The 26,797-nt window shown below is 30.0% G+C and overlaps 1 protein-coding gene across 3 annotated transcripts; it reads right to left on the bottom strand.

The window, feature by feature from the left end:
* Positions 1-12,072: 12,072 nt before the first annotated feature.
* Positions 12,073-23,707, bottom strand: LOC123920119 (MADS-box protein AGL24-like). Of its 3 annotated transcripts, XR_006813450.1 has the most exons (10): positions 23,641-23,707; positions 22,904-23,099; positions 16,011-16,086; positions 15,742-15,803; positions 15,561-15,660; positions 15,185-15,226; positions 13,342-13,383; positions 13,075-13,232; positions 12,406-12,473; positions 12,073-12,309 (listed from the first exon to the last, which is right to left on the bottom strand). XR_006813450.1 is itself a non-coding variant. In XM_045972267.1 (9 exons), exons 2-9 carry the CDS (start codon positions 23,083-23,085, stop codon positions 12,458-12,460), a joined length of 678 nt encoding a protein of 225 aa, XP_045828223.1. In that variant the 5' UTR covers positions 23,086-23,095; positions 23,641-23,678; the 3' UTR covers positions 12,073-12,457. The 3 variants fall into 3 exon arrangements, 1 of the variants encoding a protein (XP_045828223.1); XM_045972267.1 differs by having other exon boundaries at positions 12,073-12,473; positions 22,904-23,095; positions 23,641-23,678; XR_006813451.1 differs by lacking the exons at positions 15,185-15,226; positions 23,641-23,707.
* Positions 23,708-26,797: the final 3,090 nt, after the last annotated feature.

The raw sequence follows: 26,797 nt of genomic DNA, 5'->3' as shown, positions 1-26,797 counted from the left end.
TCCGTAAAAAGTCTAGCACCACTCAATAGGTCAAAATTCTAAACTGGATCATGTTTTCAAAAATAAATAAACACAACTAGAATTTTTAAATTCCAAAAATAAATACTCTAAAATAAATTTGTGTGAGTTTGAAGTGATATTTATGATTTTTTCTGAAGATAAAAAAAAATAAAAAATTGTAAGCAAAGAGTATATACCAAGTACTAGACTAATAAGTATTGTGTAAAAATTGGGAAGTTGTACCAAATACATTTTTGTAAAATATTTCTAGAACATAAAAGATTTTGTGTAGAATTTAGGAGGTTATCTCAGCCATATAATAAACTCTCACAATTCTGAGTCCTGACGATTGTAGTCCAATTTGGATGAACTAGTATTTTAATCCTTCTCATACTCCATAATCATATCTATCAAGATTGATTCATCTATTTTTGGAAGTTGAGAATTATATTAAATTTTAAAAAGGATAAAATCATAAAGAAAACCTGCCAAAAAAAAAAACATAAAGAAAATAGGCTACACCAAAACTATATTTTAATTTAATATATTTTTATAGATTATGTGAATGGCTTTTGGGAAGTAGATTCAAAGGTGAGCAAGCTCGGGGGCGGATCTACCTTATGTCCAGGGTGGGCTACTGCAGCCCCTCAATTGTTAATAACTACACCTGTTATTCTAATTTGTTTATTTCTGCACCCTTTGCAACAACCCTCCCCGTTGGATTACTCTTATTTACTCTCATCTTGACTTTTTTGACAGCATGTTAACTTGTGCCTTAAGGGCCAGGGGCGTCTCCAACTTTTTGGAGACCTAGTGCATTATTAAAAATAGGCCCTAATAAAAGAAAAAATCAAAAGAATTATCATCGATTTAAATTACAAATAACATCGATAACACTAAAAAATAATCATTTTTTCACTACTATAAAAAATGTTTGATAAATAGGACAATCGCTATTATACTATAGTTTTATCCATTTGATAAAACTATAGTATAACAATTACCGTCTAAAAAAATTATTCACAATAGAAAAATATCTTTTAGGATATTTTGTACTCCATTCGATCTTATATATAAGAAAAATTTTGTTTTTTAGGTTCATTGTAAAATGAATGTATCTAAATATAGTCTAGATACATTCATTTTACAATGAACCTAAAAAGCAAAATTTTTCTTATATATAGGACCGGAGGCAGTAACTAATAAATCTCTCGTTTTAGAATAAAGATAATCTCAAATATCGGGACAACACAATCTCTCATTTAAAAGGCTATAATCCCTAATTTTATACCTCTCATTTATTAATACTACTATCCTATAATTTTTTTTTAGAGGCCCCTATTTTTTATGGGGCCTTAGGCCATAGCACATGTGGTACATGTGGTGTAGACGCCACTGTTAAGGGCACAAGTTAACATTCTCCTATTTATTATCTTCTTACTGTTATTTAAGTACTGTAATTCTTAAATAAAAAAAATTCAGCATAAGTGAGATCAAACCCACGTTCACGGGTTAATATGTAATAAGATCGCCAAGATGCTATGGTGATTGATGAATTTATTTGGTGCAAATTTGATATTTATTGAGATAACCACACTATAATATAAATAATTATACATATGAGCTCACTCTAATTTGAATATTTATATATTTTTTACTAAGTTTTTGTTTTAATTTATATTTTATAAAAATTATTTGTTGAAATTAAAAACTTTGCACCCACTGACCTGAGGTCCTGGATCCGCCACTGAGCAAGCTCATGTATAATAGTGTAAAAAGCAACACAAAAAAATTATAAGTTTTTTTTTTTTTTAGAAATAAGAGTATCACGCGCAATATTAAAATATGGCAAAATAACATTAGGGGTGCTAATTTATCTTCTTTTTTTTTGTAACACTTTTTTTTTAGCAAGTTTTTTTTTTTTTGTAACACTTTAATTCGTTATTTTTATTTTTGTAACACTACGAGATTACCCCAAGAACGCCTTCGGCATCCAGGGGTGGCGGACCGACCATAGAATACTGTTAAAAAACAAAAAAAGCGGAACACGTTAGTTATCCGCTCTGGGGTTGAACAGTTAGTTATCCGCATTAGTTATCATTTATAACACTTTGGTCTTTTTTTTTTTTCTCTCTCCGTTTAAATCCTTTATCTTTTATAACATTCACGTATAAACCCTTTTTCTTTATTAAAAATGTTGAATTCATAATTTAAAAAGGCATTTAAAAAAATAAAATTCATCACTTTTTTTAATTAAAATATGAGAAAAATTATATTGCTAAAATTTTCCAAGTTTGTTTATATTTGTATTTTTATTGTTGAAATGGACGTAGCTGGATGATAAAAACATTTTCATCCTTTTTAAAATTCATGTTTACTCTGAAAACACACTTTTATACCATTTTATTAATATTTTTATATTCTCATTTTTATATCAGAACACTTGCTGAATGTATTGATCACAAACGACTGTGAACGAGAAAGGAGTAACTTTCCTTTTATTTTGTGGTTGAGTGTTCGGTGGATTCTCTATGTGCGGAGAATGTTTACAATCATGTTTGAAGAGTTGTTTTATCTTTAAAATGACGTCGTTGCAGTGGCGGAAGGTGGTTTGGAAATTACTACCCATGGTAAACAGTGCCCCTGGGGCACTAGTTAAGGATACAAATATAGAAGTTTTATCTCGTAAATTGTGCATTCAATGTTTTAATGATGTGAAAAGTTATTCTCTCTCATCATTAAATTTATCATTTGTTTCTCTTTTTGTATGCTTAACTAGTGCCCCAGGGACACTGTTTAGCATGACCCTTAATAAAATCAGCCGGTCAGACATGTCTAACTTATATATAAAAAAAAATGTCTTATGTTAGGGTGAATTTGTTAGCTAAAAAAAAAATGTGTCTTATGTTATGGTAACTTTGTTAATAAAATAAAAGATTTTTGTTGCTAGTAAAAAAATCAAGGGTATTGTTGGAATTATGAAAAGTCCACACTAGAACTCATGTATTCTCTTCATATATAGTATAAATTACATGAAGTCCTCGTGAGCTTAGCTCGGTTGACAGAGATATCACATTATATGTGTAGGAGGCCGGATTCGAACCCGAGACACTTCACTTATTCACCTTTAAAGTGGATTTTTTAGCCACTAAACTACTTGGAAAAAATAATAATAATAACATTACACGAATACTATATATAATAGTGGCTATTCATACACTTATGGAGCAGGAGGTTGTGGGTGGCTTTGAAGTTTGAATATATGTGACTTTCAGAAGCTTAATCTATATATATAAATCCTAAATAGTTTTCCTATCACTAATCTTAACCTTAATTGTATCAATCAATCATAGTCTTTAGATCATTTCTTTTTGTGGATAAATCAAAAGTTAGATAATAAGTGAAACAATCAGCTCTTGGAGCTTGTTTCAGACCATACAGTGATTTCTTCAATCTGAAAACATGTTCTGGGTTTGAGACATCTTCAAAACCAGGAGGTTGCTTAACATACACTTCTTCAGAAATAAAACCATTTAAGAAGTCACTTTTAAAATCCATTTGATACAAAGTTATTCCATGATTAACAGCATAAGATAGAAGTAACCTGATAGCTTCAAGTCTAGCTACTGGTGCAAAGGTTTCAGTATAGTCAATCCCCTCTTGCTGACTATAACCTTGTGCAACCAGTCTAGCCTTGTTTCTTACCACTTCACCTTGTTCATTCAGCTTGTTTCTGAATACCCATTTTGTTCCAATAATGTTCTTGTGTGAAGGTTTGGGCACTAGAGTCCATACATCATTCCTTTGAAATTGATTCAGCTCTTCTTGCATTGCTACTATCCAAGCATCATCTTTCAGAGCTTCATCAATCTTTGAAGGTTCCATCATTGAAATAAGACCAATTAAAGACTCCTCATTTCTCAGTTGAGATCTTGTCTTTCTTGGACTATCTTTGTTGCCTAAGATCAGTTCCTCTGGATGTGATGATTTGTATTTGAAAGTGTTTCTAGGGGGTTCATCATCTTCAGACTCATCAACAACAGGTTAAACAGCTGCTTCATTGCTTTGATGTTCAGGGTCTGTGGGAACTATCATGTTCAGAGGTTCTTCAGAGAATGAATGTTCTGAGTAGTTTGGAATATCTGAATACTGATCCTCTGATACCTGAAATCTAGACAAACCTTCCACAAGCTCTGACACTTGGTCAGACTCTTTGTCATCAAACTTGACATGCATATATAGTTTCTTCCACAGTATGTGTTTCAGAAATATACAGTCTGTATGCTTTTGAGCGTTCAGAGTATCCTATAAAGATACCCTTATAACCTCTAGCATCAAATTTCTTTAGATGGACTTTGTTGTTTAAAATGTAACACGTACATCCAAACTGATGAAAATAAGAAATGTCAGGTTTTCTTCCTTTGAACAATTCATAAGCAGTTTTGTTCAACTTAGATCTGATATAGATTCTATTTTGAACATAACATGTTGTGTTTACAGCTTCTGCCCATAAAAACTTTGCTACATTAGTTTCATGCATCATGGTTCTGGCCATTTCTTGCAGAGTTCTATTTTTCCTTTCTACAACCTCATTTTGTTGAGGAGTTCTAGGAGAAGAGAATTCATGCAAGATGCCATATTTTTCACAAAAGTTTTCAAAAGGTTCATTTTCAAATTCTCCACCATGATCACTTCTAACTTTTAAAATAGTGTAGCTTTTTTCATTTTGAATTTGTTTGCAAAAGATGCTAAACTCATCATAAGCTTCATCTTTTGTTCTTAGGAATTTTACCCAAGTTCATCTACTGTAATCATCAACAATTACTAATCCATACTTCTTTCCATTGATAGAGGCAGTGTTAACTGGCCCAAACAAATCAATGTGAAGAAGTTCCAATGGTCTTGAGGTAGAAACAATGTTTTTGGGTTTAAAATAAGATTTTGTAATCTTTCCTTTTTTACAAGAACCACAAAGTGTGTTTGAGTGATATTTGATTTTTGGTAAACCTCTGACAAGGTCAAGCTTGCTAAGCTTAGAGATTAACCTCCAGTTAGCATGGCCTAACCTCTTATGCCAGATCCATTTTTCTTCACTCAAGGTCAAAAGACACACCACTTTTTGTTCATTCAAATCAGAAAGATTAATTTTATAAACATTGTTCTTTCTCAAACCTTTGAATACAATGGAGTTGTCAGATTGTTTAGACACAGTACATGATTCCTTAATGAAGACAACTACATAACCATTGTCGCAAAATTGACTTATGCTCTATAGGTTATGCTTGAGTCCATCAACTAACCAAACATCATTAATAGAAAGAGAAGAATTACCTACTGTACCTGTACCTATTATTTTTCCCTTTTGATTGCCTCCAAAGCCAACAGATCCTCCTTCTTTTAGAGTCAACTTAGAGAATAGTTGTTTGTCACCAGTCATATGCCTTGAACATCCACTATCCAGATACCATGAGTGATTCATGATACTTCCTTGAGTGGTAGGCTGTATGAGAAACAACTTAATCATTGCGGTAGAATTCTTCATCACAGTTAATGATAAAGTCATCCCAGTATTCTTCCTCTTCATTTCTCAAGTTCTGATTGCAAACTTGAGAGCCTGTCAGCCATTTGTCTAGGACATAAGCCCTTCTTCCTCTGCATTGGACTTGTTTCCATGCTTTAGGCAGGATATATCCTTTCCTAGTTGGTAAATCTGAATGGTACATTATTTCAGCTTTTGGTACCCATTTTCTTCTGGGTCCACGCTTGTTAGTCCACAAATGTTTACTATGTTGCTGAGTGTTAGAGAAAGATTTTGATTTGGAATAATAACCTTTTTGAAATTTTTTCTTTGTTTGAGAGTTGTTATTATTCCAGGATTTGGATTGTTTATGATTCCAGAATTTGTATCTATCACCAATCCGTTGTTCTGATTGGTTATATCTACTGACTCTAGAATCATAAATAATCTGAGTTCTGTATTGCCTCTGAGGTTTGGAGTTTAAATTTTTTCTTTTAAAAACTTCTGAGCTTTTAGATTGACTTGCCTCAGGTACTGAAGTTCCTTTGGTTCTAGAAGTTGAAGTCTCAGATTTTGAAGTTTTCAGAACATCTGAACTAATATTCTCAGGTTCTGAATAACTTATATCTTCTGAACTTTTCTTCCCAGATCCTGAGGAACTTGGTTCCTCTGAGCTGTCAGCTTCTAATTTTCTCAGATCATCATCCTCATTTTCCAGAGTACCAAAATTCTTTCCCTCTTCACTTTGTGGAACAACATAATAAACCCAAGATTTTCCAACCTTTTTGGCAAAGGTCTTTAGCTTTGAATATGTTCTACCATATTCGTAGCCAACTCCTTCTCCTCTATGTCTCATGACATTATAAATCCAATTTGCAGTCTTGCTCTTCCCAAGGTTGAGATGCACAAACTGGTGAAGAGCCATTTCCTGCTCATCAATAGGTTTGTGACACACAGCACAGCCCTTTTCAAGATCATTCACTCTGTTCAGAGTTTCTTGATATAGACCTTGAAAATAACCTTCCTATTCAGTCAGAGTGTTAAGCTTTTCTTGTAAAGCTTTTTGTTTACTTAACACTCTAAGATGTTTCTCAATGACCTTGTTAAGCGCAGTTATAAGTTGAGGTTTAGAACAATCAGAAAATACCTCATCTGTAACTTCTGAATCTGATTCTGATTCATCCTCTGAATCTGCATCTGAGTCGGTTGAAGCCATTAGGGCTAGATTTGCCTCTTCCTCTTCCTCAACTTCTTCCTCAGATGATAGCTCCTCAAAAGTAGCCATCAGACTCTTTTTCAATTTGCTCTTAAATTGTTACTTCTTTGAGCTGTATCTTTTGCTTTTGTCTTTGGTAGACATTTCTGGACAGTCAGCAATAAAATGTCCTGGCTTCTTACAGTTGAAGCAGTTCTTCTGATCATCCTTTTTGTTGACAAAATTTCTTGAGCTGTTTCCTCTGAAGTTTCTTTTGTTAAACCTGTTCCATTGCTGAAACTTAGTGAATAAGGCAAACTCGTCTTCCCCCATTTCTTCCTCTTGACCATCTGCAGAAGATTCCTCTTAAATGTCAAGAAGCTGAGTCTTAAGAGCTTTAGAAGGAGCCCTAGTTGACTGTAAAGCCACAGACTTGGACTTCTTCTTAGCTTCTGAATCAGCATTTAGAACCATCTCATGGCTTCTGAGATTGCTTATCAGAGCCTCAAGACTCAGAGTCTTGAGATTTTGAGCTTCCTCTATTGCAGTGACCTTAGGTCTCCATGCAATAGGAAGACTCCTCAGAATCTTCTGGACATGGTCATAGGTGGAGTAACTCCTCTTAAGAGCTTTAAGACCAGATACAAGGATTTGAAACCTTGTAAACATAGTCTCAATGCTTTCATCTTGTTGCATGGTGAAGAGTTCATATTGCCTTATCAAGAGACTAGCCTTAGCCTCTTGAACCTTTTCATTACCATCATAGGTAGCACACATAGAGTCAAAGATAGATTTAGCTGAGGACTTGTCTTCTATTCTGACATAATCCTCATGTCTAATAGCACCAACAACAATGTCCTTTACTCTGTGATGTTTTGTGTAGGTTTTTAAGTTAGCTGGTGAGAGTAACTTTCTGTGCTCAATGGACAGTCTTCCATGTTCATTTAAGTTTTCAAAAGTTACCCCCAACTCAACCAAATCCCACAGCTCATGATCAATAGCAGTAATATTGATATACAGTCTTTCTTTCCACCACTCAAATAATGATGCATCACCATTGAATATAGGGGCTTTTCTATTGTCACTATGTTCATGTGATTCATTACTTAAGTAGTCAAAACCAAAAGCATTTCTAGGACCACCACCAGCACCACTGGCCTCACCTGTTGTTCTAGTACTATCGTCTTCTCCAGACATAGTGTTTTCACAAGATCTTTACTGTCTCACTGTTAAGTGAAAGTAACAGACCAGTGCTCTAGATATCAATTGAAGGTGTGAAAACACAAGAAGGGGGGTTGACTTGTGTTTTAGCCAAGTTAAAACTTTTTCAAAGTTCTTAACTTAACTACAACAGCAGCGGATAAGTAACACAAATATAACGAGATAAGAGAGAGAGAAATCACACAAGCAATTTATACTGGTTCCTCTCACAAAACGAGAGTAGTCCAGTCCCCTTGCACTTCCAAGGGATTTCACTATAATCACACAAGATTACAAATGCTCAAGCACACAAGCAAGAGACTTCACAACAATGCTCAAGCACACAAGCTTAAGACTTCTCACTTAAGCACACAAGCTTAAGACTTATCAAATAACAGAGATAATAAAGTTGTTGAAAGAATACAACTGCTCTTAAGAGAACCTTAATAAGCAAATACAATGAATACAAAGTATTTGGACAAGAGTTAAAAAACACTAGTTCAGAGGTTCAGAGCTTGTATTCGCAAATCAGAGTTTGTTCGAGCGCGTGTAAGATTGTTAATTTCTTTGCAACTGGATTCTTCTAGTATATAAAGGACTGAGAAAGAGTCGTTGCAAAGATGACCGTTGATGAAGATATCCTTTTGTCTTCAAGCAACTTGTCTGATACAGTTTGGTCGTTTCCAAAACAGAGTAAGAGTTTCAGACACTTTGACCATGTGCAGAGAAGACTTTCCTTATTCAGCTAATAAGCCTGATAACCCACGTTCTCCATTGTGGACAGACAAAATGCAAGTAGCTGTTCTTATCAAGGTTGAGAGGTCCTTTTCTTCATTGGTAGGAGAGTTGACCTTCAAATTCGAATCTTCACTCCATTCAAGATATACTTCAGAGTTGATTCACTTCAGACTTTAGTAAGTTCTGATGTCTTCATCCTCTGATGTAAGTAACTTCTGAAGATTCTTATCTTCTGAGTTCTTACAAACTTCTGAAGACCTGTCTTCTGAGCTTTCTTCAGAGCTTGTCTGAAGCTAAGTTCTGCACACTTAAAATAAATTTTTAGTCCTTCCAATTGTACATTAATACTTTGTTATCATCAAAACCTTAATAGATTTAGGGGCAAACATTTTTAAATCAATTTTGTTCCAACAGGTTAACATATAGCAAAACAGAAGGACCAGACCCAACTGCCCAAGCCCAGTCTCCTTCACGTCCAAACAAAAAAAACAGATTCAGAGTGTTGAAGCTCTATGATGTGTAGTGCAGCGCTCAGATCAGGACCTTCAGATCTATCGGATGGTTAACTTATGATTTTTAAAAAGCCAAAACAGATCTGGGTCTTCAATTCCTTTTAAAAATGATCAGACGGCTGTGTTATAAACTAAAGAGGAAGCCAATGACGTATTGACATCTCATCGTCTTCAACCTCTATCTTCTTCTACCTCAAGAAGAAACCATGATGAACACCACCATGGAAGCTCAATGGAGCTTTTCAGAAAAAGTCAAATTGGCCTAAAAAATCACAAACGAATATACCATTTCACTTCATTTTTCACACTGATCATGAATCCATAATTATATTTCAAATTAGAGGTCCATAAATTAAGCGACGCCGTGGAGAGAGGCGCTGTCGCCGCCGGGATGGGGCCAAAATTGAAGGTACGGGAACAATTTATTGTAACATGTTTTAAGAGAAACACACGAAATTGAGGGTACGGGACGACGCCGTGGAGAGAGACACACGAAAGAGAAAGAAATGCTTCTTTTGATAGAAATGTTTCAGGAGAGTAATTTACTGTAACATGTTTTAAGATTTTAAAATTACAATAATTTCCATGGGTGTAATTTGGAATTTTTGTAAATTAAAAGAGTAATTTAGAAAACTTATATCTAAATAAGTATTGAAATGACATGTTAAATTATCATTCATGTGGACCAATTAAAATTATACACCTCAGCGCTGTACCGGTACACGTCCACATAATACGTGTACCGGAGTGTTCACCGTTTTATAATAATAAAATAAAAAAATAAAATATAGAAACAATTAATAATTATTAGAGTAAATTTATGATTTTCGGTCAACAAAAATAATGACTATATAATTGTCTGCTATATACAGTACTTCAGAAACAATTCCTTTTATAATTTTTAATGGCAATTATTATAATTATGGCTTGGGTCAAACTTGAAAAACCAGTGAGGAATAGTGCAAAAAAAAAAATAGAAAAACATATAAATCATTTAATTCATTTATGAACAAAACAATATAGAAGCAGAATGACCTAGAGACTGACACGTGTACATGAAACTTTGTTCAAAAGCTCTCAAATAATAGATACGGGTTTTATCATGTCTTTTAAAATATCAAATCCTTCGAAGTCAATATGATCTTTTTTAGTTTTTATTTAATATCTATATATATAATTCCTAGATAGTTCTCCTAATATCCATCTTAACCCTAATCCACATCACCCACTTACATCCAATTAAATCATACAATAATGCCACATCACTTCCTTATATTATATCATTCTCATCTCTATTTTTTTTATATTATATCAATCTCATAATAAATAATAAAGAATTATGCTTCTCCAATTATCCAAAAGTTGATGTCACAAGATCTCATCTCTATTTTTTTCATAGAAACAACAAAGAGTTTATAATATAGTCACACAAAAAAATACGAAGAATGTATACATTATTGACTTAATTACATTATAATTGTAGAGAAGAGTGAAGGTTATGCAAAAAGTTAGGTTATGAGATTGAAATATATAACCATTATCATTATCATATTTCATTCAATTTTGATGGTCCCTACTCATTCTCTATACATATAGGTATATATATAATAAGTATAACAGTTACTTCTTTATTCATGCATACATTTCTATTGAGTTTAGTTTTTAATTAAAAAAAATCACTCTTTCAAACCATAACTCCTATCTACCCTCATGTATCTACTATAATAGCTGGAAAAGCAAATCTAAAGTTGAAAGTTCGAATTGTTCATGTGTGGAATGTAACAGACAAATACAAACCAAACTGAGGTTACGTCTATGAATATATTGTTTGTTGATGAAAAGGTGATGTACTATCTTGATATACTTATCACATTTTCACAAAATCTCTATTAATGTTTTTTTTTTATTATTAACTTTTTCCCTTTTTTTACTTTGATCATCCAGTGTGATAAGATTCTTGCTACTTTGGGAAAGAGTTTGGTTTCAAAGATAAAAAAAATTGGTTGAAGAAGGATCAACATATAAGGTTGAAAATATATTGGTTGGAGGAAGTGATAAGTACATCACTTTTATTATTATTATTATAATTTTCATTTTCACGACACTTATTGTTACAATTTATACGAATAATTTTTCAACATCATAATATAAAATACCACATAACACATGTGCATTGCACGGGTGTGGGACTAGTGGTATTGAAATGTGAAATATTCTTTAGGTATATAATGCAATAATTATGCACACATATGAAATAAAAATGAACTAAGAATGATAGCTGCTTAATGTAACAAATATGAGCCAAAATTAAACTGCAGATCATTTATCTTATTTTTTTATAATATTTTGATCCTTTATTTTTTTATAATATTTTGGTCATTTATCATATTTTTTTATAATATTTTGGTCATTTATCATATTTTTTGTAACACTTTAGTCATTTATCTTTTTTTATTCGTAATAAATAGATCCTTTATTATTAATAGTTGAATTTTTCACTCATACCCACTTAAATTTGAGTCCAAGTTTTAAAAATCCAATTGGTAGGAGTTCTCATTGTATTAATGAACTATGGAAAAGAAGATACTCTTATGATATAGACTATTGAAAATATTGATGTACAATTTTATTTTCAATAGCGCATATGAAAACTGAATATATAGTTAAACTTTTTGGGTGAACGATCTGAAAAAAATTTAGAAAGTGAGTGAAGATAAAATACAGTGAAAAATTCATTTTAATTTGTAGAAACAATATGCAAGAAAAATAGTACGTAGAGGCCACAATAACTACTATGTCCCATGTCAAGGACATCAATATTAATTAAGCTACTAAATTCCTACGTGTAACATACAATCTATTTCTTGTGCAGTTACATGCAGTTTTCAATCTGAATCATTGATATTAAATTGGACGAATAAGATTAAAAACTGTGTCTTTTATATTAAAACAATTTTAGTCGTTAATTTTAGATCGAATGATCACAATTGATTACAACGTCCTATTATAACGATAGGAAACCTGTTTCCTTACACATACATATACAATAAATTATATGCTTTTTTTGGGTACAACAAACCTATATTTGATTTGACTTACGTAGAAAGTTAATTTCTTCTTCACATATAAGAAGTTATTGCTTCCACCTGGGTGTAAAGACAATTTCAACATGGCTGGTCAATGGCCATTACAAAATCAGACATAGTCATGATTTTAGAAAAACATAGAAAAATTTCACTTACAAGAAGTTAAAACCCCTCATTGCTCCATTATTATAACTAAATATATTGCAAATTAGGGAAACGGCAACCTGAAAAGACCAAAAGAATTTTTAACACAAAATAACTAAATATATTGCAAATTTTTACCTACTTCTTCCAATCTCAAATATAATCAACCAAAAAATGTCAGTTTTTTAAAATTGTCTGGTGGCTAGAAATTCCACCCTTAAAGTAAAGGTAGATAAGTGGGATGACCAAAATTTGAACTCCAGCCCCTATATATATATAATGCAATGTTCCTACAAAAATATGTCATATTTCATTTATTAATGGTGTATATAAACAAAACTTATTTGATGCATCAATAATATTTAATGTTAATATTTTTTATTTTTTTGTCAAATAATTTAGTGGCTATAAATTCACCCTTAATGTGAATAAGTAGGATGACCGGAGTTCAAACTCGATCCTCTATATATATAATGCAATGTTTCTGCCAACCGAACTAAGCTCACGGGACTTACTGTTACTCGAGAATATTAAATGAGAATAACTGCATGTTTTTAAGAATTAATATAAATTAGGTTTTTATTATTTATATATGAGATCAAAGAGAGTAATACATGTCAAATTATGAGTATTTTTGAGTGAATGTTCTGATCCTGGTTCTTGAATGTTACAGTTACTTACCCTAACTTAAGAGATGTGTCAGAAGAATCGTGTTCAAGAGAAGGTCCACTATTGCAGCTGCATGCATTATTCATGGACTCTGATGAAACAACATTTTCCTGCATGGTATTATCCAAGTCCCCCAAGATAGGACTTTTTCCCTTAAAAAACATAGCCATCTGGGAGAAAGCACTTTTGTTAGCATAATATATAAAGTCAAAATCAAATAAAAGAAGCAAATATCATATAAAAATTAAAAGAAAACAGTGAAATGATTATTTCTCATACCTTTTGCTTTAAATGCTTGTTCTCCTCTTCTAACTTGACACCCTATTTGGAATATGGTTAAAGATTGCAAGGAAAATTAAGATAGCAAAATCCCGAGTTCAGAATTCAGAAGTGTCATGTGAATGCAAAACTAAAAACAGAGAATTTTTTGTCTCAACTCAAGTCATTAAAACTATGGACAAAGTGGTATTATACATTAAATTTCTTTTACCAATTGTTTTTTATATAGTAATATTAGAGACCGAAGTGGTATTATATTGTAGTAAGTGCAAGGTAAGTTAAGTTTCAAATTGTTTGGAAAAGTGGAGGTGGAGAACTTTGTAAGTGAGAGACTCGCAAACCTAATTAATGCCTTAAGGTTTAGGGTAAACATGTAGTGGTCAACTCACTTGTATTATGCTCTTAAGTCCAATGTGTATGATGATATGATCCCTCATGCAGCCCCTTCACGACTCAACAATGGTATCTTCGACAAAGGATTCTACTGACTGACTCCTTGTATCGAAGGTCTTCCTGACAAAGGTGGTCAGACAACATGTCCTATTAAGTATGGCCCGCTTGAGGGGGAACATAATGAATTGATGACTCACACGTGAGTGGGAAATTGTTGTGGTGGTGTGAAGTGAGTTAAGTTCTACATTGCTCGGAAAACTTAAGGTTGAGAACTTTATAAGTGAGAATTAAGAATCCTTAAACCTAATACAGCCTTAAGGTTTTGGGTAAAGATGTGATGTCCAATTCACTTATATGGTTGCTCTTAAGTCCAATGTGGATGATATCTCGGGTTGCCCCTTCATGAACCAACATATTATTCTACGGATCTATGACTTAAAAGAAAAGGTGATGCTATAACTCATTATTTTCACATTTCTATATGTTTGAAATACGGGTAGATGTGATGTCTTTGTTAAGAGTCTCATATTGGATGAGATATATAGCTTAAACATATGTTTATAAGTAGGATAATTTTCATCTTACAAACGAATTTTGTAAGATTAAAATGGTATAATCTATCCAATATCCATCAGATCACCTGCTGCTATTAGGTTTGCTGTATCGAGCTACTTGGGTCAAATTTCAGTTGTCTTGTCCTAAGTATGAGAGGTGTGTTAAGAATCTCATATTTAAGTAGATAATATGATTTGTATATATGTTTATATAAGTAGAATAAATCTTTTTTTATTTCCGTTGTTATGATAGTTGATGAATTGGGAGTTTGTTAGTTCTGCCTTTTTAGTTTTAAAATTTTTGGTAAAGGCCTGGAAACAAACCGGTTCATATTTAGAGAGGCCTTATAGGGGTTCCTTTGGAGCATCCATTGTATTCTTTTATTTTTAAATTATATTATATTGAATTTTTTTTTTTTCAAAAGTAAGACACTGCATTCAACTATAACTAAACCATATGGGTCAATTGGTGTAGTAGATAAAATTTTAGGTGTGCCCCTAGAATTTCTATTCATAGATTGGTGAGTTTTAAACTTTGATGTCGATATTTTTATTTTTTTCTGTGTGTGGATCCTTTGAATGGGTGGGAGCACTATTCTTTTATTTTTTTAAATCAATTATGTTGTTTTAAAAAAATGATGATGATGATGATTTGTAAAAAAAAATGATGATGAATACTGATTATTTTGATTAATTATTATTTATTTTTAAAATAAGACACTGCATTTAACTATACTATAGATAAATCAACAGGATAACATTAAATAACATTTTCTCTGATTTATATATTAGAAAAAGTTGGAACAACAAAAATTGATGAATTTTGTCTATTAATTTTTATTGATTTAACTTTTTCACATATTCGGAGCTCTATAAAATTTAAACTATTAACAAACCTTCATCTGAAGTGTGCCAATCTCATTCATAACCCTCTTTTCCTATAGATAAAGGAAGAAATTTTGCATTATATAATATATATAGCAATAATTACCAAAAAGTTAAATTAAATGAATTGCATTGGCACAACCAAGGGACTTTTTCAATTTAATCAAACGATCATTATAATTAAGGGAAATGATGTTTGTATAACAAAAATTTGTTGTACGTCAACTTGTGTGAAGTGTAATTTTTTATGTATTTTTAAAATATGTGTAAAGTGTACGTAGAAGATAATTAAAAAAGAAAAATAGAGACAAATATTGAAATATACAATATCATATACATTATTAATATTTAAATGTTCAAATAACATAACTAATAGATAACGCATACCTTCATCTGAATCACACGCTTGAGTCCTGTTTCAAGTTTTTTCTCCAATTGTTGCAGCCCATCTAAATTTAACCCTTCAAAATCTTCACCTTTCATTCCCCTAGTGAAAACATACAAATACAGAATTTTATGCACAAACACTGGCATTTCTTAATTTCATATTTCAAGAAAATTAAGAAACCTTAGTTGTTGGGTTTTATCAGCAACTTCCTTATGCAATTCAGCTGACACGCTTGTCTCTACCTGAAAATCAACCATTAGAGAACCAAAATAAAATTTTATTAAAATTTATCAAAATTGTTGGACCCAATATATATTAGATGACCCTAAGTTAGTTTAGATTAGTCAAAAAATTTATTGAGAAGTACAAGGTGATCATGATTAACTAAATAATTAATATATAGTTTTAAAATAATAATAATATATTAGACCTTGGTTTTGGCATTTTACCTGCAGTTGCAAAGGTTCGTCCAATTTGTTCAATTGTTGGGAGTGCTGATTATACCTTGCAATTATGTCCTTCATACTATATCAAACCAAAATAATAATTAAGGGTGAGGAAATGAGGAAAAGGTAGCATATGTATCAAATCGTTAATTGGTTTAGTAGTGTTTCATGCTTGATTTGGTAGGGAGGACTATGGTTCGATCTCGACAGCTATAATTGTTGAGGGCTAAAACCATTTGACACCAAAACTGACTCTTAAACCAAATAAGCCGGTCTAATGAACCGGATACAATTAGTGGTAAAAAAAAAAAGTTAAAATAGAAATAAACATATTGCGAAAAAGTGTCCAAATAACCCTTACACACCATTTCATCATATTAGTAAACTTTGACAAAGGGAAGAACCTAGCTAGTGTGACATATTATATATATATTAAAAGGCTTAACATAAGATATTGATTTTGCCCATTTATTTAGTTAATCATCTTGAAAAATTTGTATACAATTCGAGGAAATTTTAGTTCAATCCACACCACTCCAATAATTTGTTTTATTTATTTATTTGTATCCAATTTTAGTTATAACTGGTTGCTTTGTCTGTATAATAACTAGCAGGACACTCGTGCGTCCGCACGGGAGTCGCGGCGTTGCCGCTCCTCACTTGGTAAGTTGAAAGTTATTGGAAAGTAGATTAACAGATAAAAAAATAGGAAGGATATAATATTTGGCAAAAAAAATAGAAAAAGAACAATGGTAAAACCATCACAAAAAAACTTTAGGTCTCCGTATTAATATAGGAATATAAATATAGATAATGTAGAAATTATGAAGAAAAAAAAGGGCTACCTTATTAATATATTAGTAAAATTATAGGTGTTGAAAAACACGAAAAAACTTATGTCCAGGTATTAATATATGAGTATATATGAGTATAAATATAGTCCCGTAAAAATTATTAAAAAATAGGCAATCGTATTAATATGTTAGTGAAAATATAGGTGAAAATATAGGTCTCGCATCAATCATCAAAATAATTAGGTCATTGTATTAAATATGAGTATAACCAGTAAAATAGTAAAAAAAATAGGCAACTTAATTTTTATTTTATTTTTGTTACAAACAACTTAATTAAAAGTATAAGCCCCGTAGAAACCACACAAACAAAAAAATATCCATATTAATGTATGAGTTTAAATATAGGTTCCGCAGATGTTATAAAATAACGGGCAAGCTTATTAATATGAGTAAAACACATAAGTCCCCATGTACCAAAAAAAAACACATAGGTCCCCAGAAATCACACAAAAGATTATGTTCTCGTATTAATATATAATTATAAATATAGGTCTAAAAAAATAGTAAAAAATTGAAAACTTCGATAATAAGAGTAAAAACATAGGCCCCGCAAAAATTACACAAAAGATTAGATCTTTATATATATTTTTGTAAAACTAAAGTTTTTTTTTAAAAAAATTTTGTTCCTTTTGTTTTACGATAAGAAAGTTTGTTTATTCCTTATTATATTCATATTTAAATAGAATTTATTACCAATTTATTGAAATTATTTACTAACTTTTAAATATGACACAAAATACTCATGAAAGTGATGATGTGTCAAATTATTAAGTTGGATAACATGAAATTTTCACATGTATCTTATTTTCTTAGGTCCCTGTATTAAATATATATATATATATATATATATATATATATATATATATATATATATATATATATATATAGGCAAAATTACACTACAAGTCCTTTATCTTATTTTTTTGTAACATTTTGGTCCTTTATCTTATTTTTGTAACAATTTGGTCATTTATCTTTTTTTTTTGTAACACTTTGGTCCTTATTTATTTATAAAAAATAAAGGATCAAAGTGTTACAAATAAAAAAAGATAAAGGACCAAACTGTTACAAAAAAAGGGACTAAAGTGTTACAAATAAAAAAATAAAGGACTAAAGTGTTACAAATAAAAGATAAAGGACCAAAATGTTACAAAAAAAAGATAAAGGACCAAAGTGTTATAAAAAAATAAGATAAAGGACTTGTAGCGTAATTTTGCCATATATATATGAGTATGAATATAGTCCCGTAACATTAACATTAAAAAATTAAAAAATTATTGAAAACATTTATTTTATTTTTTTTCCTTCTTATATACATTATTCAGTATTTTTAAATTGGCAACAAATTTTTTCACCCTTTATATTTCATTGTTAACCAATAAATCTATATTCTATAGTATATATTCTTGAGCGGCAACCGTGCTCCTCCCGTGCGTCCGCACGGGTATCCAGCTAGTTAAATATATATATATATATATATGAGTATGAATATAGTCCCGTAATTTTTTTCCATATATGAGTATAAATATAGATCCCGCAGATGTTATAAAAGAATGGGCAAACTTATCAATTTGAGTAAAACACATAGGTCATGCATAAATCACACAAAAAGTAGGCTATCGTATTAATATATGAGTATAAATATATGACACAAAATATTAAAATGGAAGTAATCACCTAAAGAAAAATATTGAAATTAGTTATTAACTTTCAAATATGATACAAAATACCCTTGAAAATGATGGTGTATAGGATATATCGATGGCCAGTTAATAATTGATTTTTATGATGGTTAGAATTGGGCATTTAACTAGTATTGATTATATGTTGATTCTAAAAATATAACAAATTAATTCATATGGCTTAGTGGTAAATGCAATAAGAAGTGTAACTAAAATGTTAAGGGTTCAAATCTTACTGAGAAATTTTTTAGTATTTTTCTACTAACGTTTTTTGATAAAGACACAAAATAACCCTGAATTGATTATGTGTTAAAAAATAAAAAAGGGGCAAATTGGGAATTTCATACGTATCTTCTTTTTATATATTGTAGATATATTGTAGAAAAATTGGATTTTCAGATAAAAAGAAAAAAATCGTGAGAGAAATAAAGTGAAGTTTTGTGGTTAGAATTGGACATTTAACTCATATTGATTATATGTTGATTCTAAAAATATAACAAATTAATTCATATGGCTTTTAACAAATAAAGTGAAGTTTTGTGGTTAGAATTGGACATTTAACTCATATTGATTATATGTTGATTCTAAAAATATAACAAATTAATTCATATGGCTTATTGGTAAATGCAATAAAAAGTGTAACTAAAAGGTTAAGGGTTCAAATCTTGCTGACTGAGATATTTTTTATCATTTTGATAAAGACACAAAATAACTCTGAATTGATTATATGTCAAAAAATGAAAAATTGGCAAATTGAGAATTTCATACGTATCTTCTTTTTATATATTGTAGATAAGATAATACTGCTTATCTTAGTGAGTTTTATGGTCTCGTAGGCCTCTATTCTTGATCTAATAATTTTTAGTGGTCTGCATATTTTCCATTATTCTAGATCTAGCTACATATTCAATCTAAGTGATAATACTGTCGTGTGCTTGCTGGAACCTAAGGAAAATGCTTGCTGGAATCTAAGTGATAATACTGTCGTAAATATTAGACCGTAAATAGTTGAGCAAAAGCAACTCCATTAGGTCTAAAACTTTTGCTATTTAAACAACTTATCTATTGTATTGCAATCACATTATTGAAATCATTAACAATAGAGATATCAAATCGACAGAGAGAAAGCGGCTATGATTTTAAAATATCACATTAACATTGCATAAAAAAATAAGGGTTACATTAATATGAGCTCGTTTGGATATGACGTACTTTTATATTATGAAAATAATTTAAATTTTTATATTCATAAAAATTGTATCTATACCTATATATAAACAGGATACAAAAAAATTTTGTGTGAACTTTTCATAATACCAACAATACCCTTAACTTTTTTTTTTTAGCAAAAAAATCTTTTATTAACAAATTCACCATAACATAAGACATGCCTGTTTTTTTTTTTAGCACCAAAAATCTTTTATTAACAAACTCACCATAACATAAGATATTGTTTTTACATAAATTTGCATAACAGACAGTTAGACACAGACGCGCCTGTCTGGCCGCTAGTCTTTATAAGTTGTTTTCTCGTAAATTATTTTGAAAAACTTATAGTAATACATAAAAGCATATTTATTTGCATAAGTTGTTTCCACTACTAGAAATCTGTTTATTTCCTGCAGAATTTTAATATATTATGTAAAAAAACAAAAAATTAATATGTTATGTAAAAATAAAAAAAATAAAAACTTTAGTTTTTCAAATATATATTAAATATTTTACGGTTTCAATAACTACTCCTAAATATTTGAAATTTACATGAAGAAATTTAGTAAAAAATAAATAGATACTATAAAAAGATTATATAAAATTTAGTTAATAAAAAAAATTAGGAAGGAGGGTATAATAGACAAAATATAACCTTAAATTATCAAAACGACAAGTAATTTGAAACAATTACTTTTCTAAAACGACAGATAAAAAGAAACAGAGGGAGTATTTAATTAATGTTTTAGTTTTAGTAAGAGTACAAATGATAAAGTATCACTAATTGTGCATTGGTTTTTTAAAAGGACCAAAAATTTGGGATAAAACTGAAAAGCTAAAAAGACAAAGATTTAAAACGGAGGGAGTACCATAAAGTAACATATATTTTGGTATCAATAGATTGACACTACACTTTAAATTCTCTTAAAATGAATAAATAGAATATTCGGAATTTGAACCCCGAATCCTATATATAAAATCCGGTGTCTCTATCGAGCTAAGTTCACGACTAAACCCATAGATACATTTATACATCTAAGAAATCATTTTCTCTCTAGTTAAATTAAAATTAATAGCCTAGAGTCATCCTCCTAGAAAAACATTACACCTATTCCATCTACACATAGTGAAAAATGTGTACCTCAGCCACTAGCTAGCCCTATTTTCCCGGAAGTCATATCACTACCCTTACACGTCCAAATATGAAAGCCTTCGATGAACTATAATATATATATATATTATATGAGTTAGGATCCATTGACACCAGGTGTCAAATTTTAATTTGACACCAAATCTCAACCGTCTATGTTTTTTAATCAAAGACTAATAATAATTTCCTATATTAACTCATGTGCATATCTATTTAGGATATTCCTTATTTTTAGGTTACATAAAAATTTGATTTATTGTTCTACCAAAAAAAAATTGATTTTTTTTTTAAACATGAGAGCCTAAGCCCGATATTTTTTTTTTATTTGTTGTTATTCTCCCCCAACATTACCTTTGCGTTTTCATTCCCATGGTGTCTGAATTGAGTTTAGGAATCACATATAGGTTATAAATCATCGAAAGCAGGTGCATATATGAATCATCAATCATGATATATGTGAGTATAAAAATTCAATTTATGGTTTTAGTATAGAAAACCCTTTTAATTAAATTGAGTTGGTAGTCGATTATTTACCTGCATAGTTTGCAATTGACATTGATTTTGGCAGTTAACCAAAGGGAAATGAAAACGCAAGGAGCATAGTAACGATGGGGATAACAACAATTTTTTTTTAGAACAACAAATCATTTTTTTTAGAACACTAAATCAATTTATTTTTTTTACTAAATAAATCAAATTTTTATCCAACCTAAAAATAAGGAATCTCCTAAATAGATACACACTGTAGATAATATAGGAAACTTTTATTAGCCTTTGATTAAAAAAAATAGACGGTTAAGATTTGGTGTCAAATTAAAGTTTGACACCAGGTGTCAATGGATCCTAACTCATATTATATATATACATGATACATGGATTTTGGTGTGGACTTTTTATAATACCAACAATATCCTTGATTTTTTTTAGTAGTAACAAAAATATTTTATTAACAAACTCGTAATAACATAAAACATATATTTTTTTATCAGCAAAAATCTTTTATTAACAAACTGACCATAATATAAGGCTATCTTTTTTTTTTGAACATAAGTTAGACACATGCAGACGCGGAACGCGGCTGCCTGATCCGCTAGTAAATAATAATCAATTTAAGAAAAAGTAAAACGTACACTAAATTGCCACCTAGCTAATCCTAATAACTAGTACATCTTTGTCCTTTAAAAAATCAATAAGGCTTATTGTTATGAAAAATCAACTAACGAAATATGTGAAATGATCTGAGCCGTATATTTAATACCAACACACCGTCTGATTTCTGCTATTGAAGGAGATAATATACTTTGATGTACCTAAAGCATGACACCTATACATTCTTGCCTTTCTCATGCAATTTATGTCGTACTATATAACAGTATTCTTTAAAAATAACTACTTCTTGATTACTATAAAAAATTCATACCAATATCATAATAATTTAAAAAAAAAAAAAAAAACCAATTTTATCTTTGTTTTTTATTTGCACACAAAATGACAAATACCATTAAAAATCACAAATCATAAAATTTAGAATTTAAATTGAATAAAATTATTCAACCTAACAATATTAAAATTAATTGTTTAGCATTATACTCTATTTGTGACATTTTATAAACAAATTTAATCTTTCTAAATTTATTGCATAATAAATATATCAGAATTTTATTATAGTCTAGATATATTGATAATGCAATGAATTAATAAATGTAAAATTTACTTATAAAATATTACGGAAGGAATAAAATATCACGGAGGGAGTATTAAAAAAAATGATACTTATGAGCACTATATTTTTGTCTTTTTTAATCTTTGTTTCCTCCTCTAAATTAGATATGAAACATAAATATGATGCCGACATGAACACACATAAATTCAAACTTGAAAGAAAGTACTTGGTTGGTAGGGGCCGTTTTTCCCTTACCATTCAGCAAACAAATACAAAAACTCGAAAGAAGTGAAAAAAAAAGTACAAAATAGTAATTACAAAGTAAATACTGTACGTACCTAGAGCTGGCATATTCATAGAGTTTTCCAGTTGTTGAGAAAATCACAAGACCAACTTCAGCATCACACAACACTGAAAGCTCTTCAGCTTTCTTGAAAATCCCTCTTCTTCTCTTTGAAAATGTCACTTGTCTTGCTGTTGCATTATCTATTTTCTTTATCTTTATCTTTTGCCTTGCCATTAAGATTAATCTTCCTTTACATTTAAAAAAAAAATTATGATTTTTATAGTAAATAAAATATACACATAAAACATGTAATAATTAAGAAAATCAGATGTATATGTTATGTATATTTTTTGGGGGGTTTTTGTTTATTTACTAACCAACATGAAGTCACCAAAACCCTAGTTTCAGATCTGGTCATTAAGGTGTTTTCATCATCTTGTACGTCTTTATTTATTTGATCTGACAATCACTTATACTTTTTGTTTAGAATATTTGTTAATTAATAAATAAGATTTAGCCTCGATTCAAAAAAAAATATGGCCTTTAATAATAAAGAAAATTTTGTAAGAGAAAACATGAACAATAATAAACTAAAAGGAATTATCTTTTTGGGTTTTGGTTGGTTAAGATTTTGTTGAATGAACTCAAGTTCTAAGTGAAAATTAATAAATAAGTAAATGAATATTAAATAAACTTGTTGCCAATAATAGAAAGAAAACATGATGAAATTGATTGAGAGGTTAAGATACAAAAAGAGAAAGAAAATGAAAGGAAGGAGAAAGAGAAAACCTGATTAGAATTGTGTGTGACTGTGTGTGGCTGAATTTTCAAGAAAGCAAAGAGGGTTTCTTCCCAAATATAGCTAATAAAGAATCTGACTTTCCTTCTTTGTTACCAAATAAATATAAATATCTTCAGAATATATCGTACGACATGTTTTCCGTAAAAAGTCTAGCACCACTCAATAGGTCAAAATTCTAAACTGGATCATGTTTTCAAAAATAAATAAACACAACTAGAATTTTTAAATTCCAAAAATAAATACTCTAAAATAAATTTGTGTGAGTTTGAAGTGATATTTATGATTTTTTCTGAAGATAAAAAAAATAAAAAATTGTAAGCAAAGAGTATATACCAAGTACTAGACTAATAAGTATTGTGTAAAAATTGGGATGTTGTACCAAATACATTTTTGTAAAATATTTCTAGAAGATAAAAGATTTTGTGTAGAATTTAGGAGGTTATCTCAGCCATATAATAAACTCTCACAATTCTGAGTTCTGACGATTGTAGTCCAATTTGGATGAACTAGTATTTTAATCCTTCTCATACTCCATAATCATATCTATCAAGATTGATTCATCTATTTTTGGAAGTTGAGAATTATTTTAAATTTTATAAAGGATAAAATCATAAAGAAAATCTGTCAAAAAAAAAACATAAAGAAAATAGGCTACACCAAAACTATATTTTAATTTAATATATTTTTATAGATTATGTGAATGGCTTTTGGGAAGTAGATTCAAAGGTGAGCAAGCTCAGGGGCGGATCTACCTTATGTCCAGGGTGGGCTACTGCACCCCCTCAATTGTTAATAACTACACCTGTTATTCTAATTTGTTTATTTTTGCACCCCCTCAATAAATTAGGTTGCACCCTTTGCAACAACCCTCCCCGTTGGATTACTCTTATTTACTCTCATCTTGACTTTTTTGACAGCATGTCACTTTATTTATTAGGGTCATGTTAACTTGTGCCCTAAAGGCACATGTTAAGCTACCTAAAGATAGAAATATAGCATTTAATGATACAAAAAATTTAATGTTTAGATACTTAAATACACCACAAGTTCAATAAATTTTTTCCACATTTATCTTCTTAACATGTGCCCTTAAGTGCACAAGTTAACATTCTCCTATTTATTATCTTCTTGCTGTTATTTAAGTACTGTAATTCTTAAATAAAAAAAAATTCAGCATAAGTGAGATCAAACCCACGTTCACGGGTTAATATGTAATAAGATCGCCAAGATGCTATGGTGATTGATGAATTTATTTGGTGCAAATTTGATATTTATTGAGATAACCACACTATAATATAAATAATTATACATATGAGCTCACTCTAATTTGAATATTTATATATTTTTTTACTAAGTTTTTGTTTTAATATATATTTTATAAAAATTATTTGTTGAAATTAAAAACTTTGCACCCACTGAGCAAGGTCATGTATAATAGTGTAAAAAGCAACAAAAAAAATTATAAGTTTTTTTTTTTAGAAATAAGAGTATCACGAGCAATATTAAAATATGGCAAAATAACATTAGGGGTGCTAATTTATCTTTTTTTTTTTTTTAACACTTTAATTCTTTATTTTTATTTTTGTAACACTACGAGATAAGCCCAAGAACACCTTCGGCATCCAGGGGTCGCGGACCGACCATAGAATACTGTTAAAAAAAAAAAAAACGGAACACGTTAGTTATCCGCTCTGGGGTTGAACAGCTAGTTATCCGCATTAGTTATCATTTATAACACTTTGGTCTTTTTTTTTTCTCTCCATTTAAATCCTTTATCTTTTATAACATTCACGTATAAACCCTTTTTCTTGTTTTTTTCTTTATTAAAAATGTTGAATTCATAATTTAAAAAGGCATTTAAAAAAATAAAATTCATAACTTTTTTTAATTAAAATATGAGAAAAATTATATCGCTAAAATTTTCAAGTTTGTTTATGCAATAATCCTTTATATTTTTATTGTTGAAATGGACGTAGCTGGATGATAAAAACATTTTCATCCTTTTTAAAATTCATGTTTACTCTGAAAACACACTTTTATACCATTTTATTAATATTTTTATATTCTCATTTTTATATGAGAACACTTGCTGAATGTATTGATCACAAACGACTGTGAACGAGAAAGGAGTAACTTTCCTTTTATTTTGAGGTTGAGTGTTCGGTGGATTCTCTATGTGCGGAGAATGTTTACAATCATGTTTGAAGAGTTGTTTTATCTTTAAAATGACGTCGTTGCAATGGCGGAAGGTGGTTTGGAAATTACTACCCATGGTATTTAATAAAATCAGCCGGTCAGACATGTCTAACTTATATAAAAAAAAATGTCTTATGTTAGGGTGAATTTGTTAGCTAAAAAAAAAGTGTCTTATGTTATGGTAACTTTGTTAATAAAATAAAAGATTTTTGTTGCTAGTAAAAAAATCAAGGGTATTGTTGGAATTATGAAAAGTCCACACTAGAACTCATGTATTCTCTTCATATACAGTATAAATTACATGAAGTCCTCGTGAGCTTAGCTCGGTTGACAGGGATATCACATTATATGTGCAGGAGGCCGGATTCGAACCCGAGACACTTCACTTATTCACCTTTAAAGTAGATTTTTTAGCCACTAAACTACTTGGAAAAAAAAATAATAATAACATTACACGAATACTATATATAATAGTGGCTATTCATACACTTATGGAGCAGGAGGTTGTGGGTGGCTTTGAAGTTTGAATATATGTGACTTCCAGAAGCTTAATCTATATATATAAATCCTAGATAATTTTCTTATTACTAACCTTAACCTTAATTGTATCAATCAATCTTAGTCTTTAGATCATTTCTTTTTGTGGATAAATCAAAAGTTAGATAATAAGTGAAACAATCATCTCTTTTAATGTTTTTTTAGTGTCAAGCCTTTTGATTGACATTCAACTATAATAAAAATCGTTTTGTGAATTAATTATTTTATAATATATATGTCTTATATCCCTCCTCATACATATATGGGCATGTGAAAAATCTATTTGGAGGGTTATTAATGTTGTAGAAGAATGATATGTTTCTGAAATTTTATGATTTTATTGTATCTTTCTTTTTCTTTGTATTTAACGAGTGAGACTATATTGTTGATTTTGCAAGTATATATAGATTT

Source organism: Trifolium pratense, linkage group LG4, assembly GCF_020283565.1.
Source record: "Trifolium pratense cultivar HEN17-A07 linkage group LG4, ARS_RC_1.1, whole genome shotgun sequence".
NCBI lineage: Eukaryota > Viridiplantae > Streptophyta > Magnoliopsida > Fabales > Fabaceae > Trifolium > Trifolium pratense.
The sequence above is the reverse complement of the archived record's forward strand: the minus strand, read 5'-3'. Positions and strand labels throughout refer to the sequence as shown.

Coding starts and splice junctions, on each gene's coding strand:
- LOC123920119 (XM_045972267.1), bottom strand. CDS start 23,085: ATGGCAAGGCAAAAGATAAAGATAAAGAAAATAGATAATGCAACAGCA. Junction 16,087..22,903: donor TATGAATATGCCAGCTCTAG/GTACGTACAGTA, acceptor GGTTTGATATAG/TATGAAGGACATAATTGCAA. Junction 15,661..15,741: donor GATAAAACCCAACAACTAAG/GTTTCTTAATTT, acceptor TGTTTTCACTAG/GGGAATGAAAGGTGAAGATT.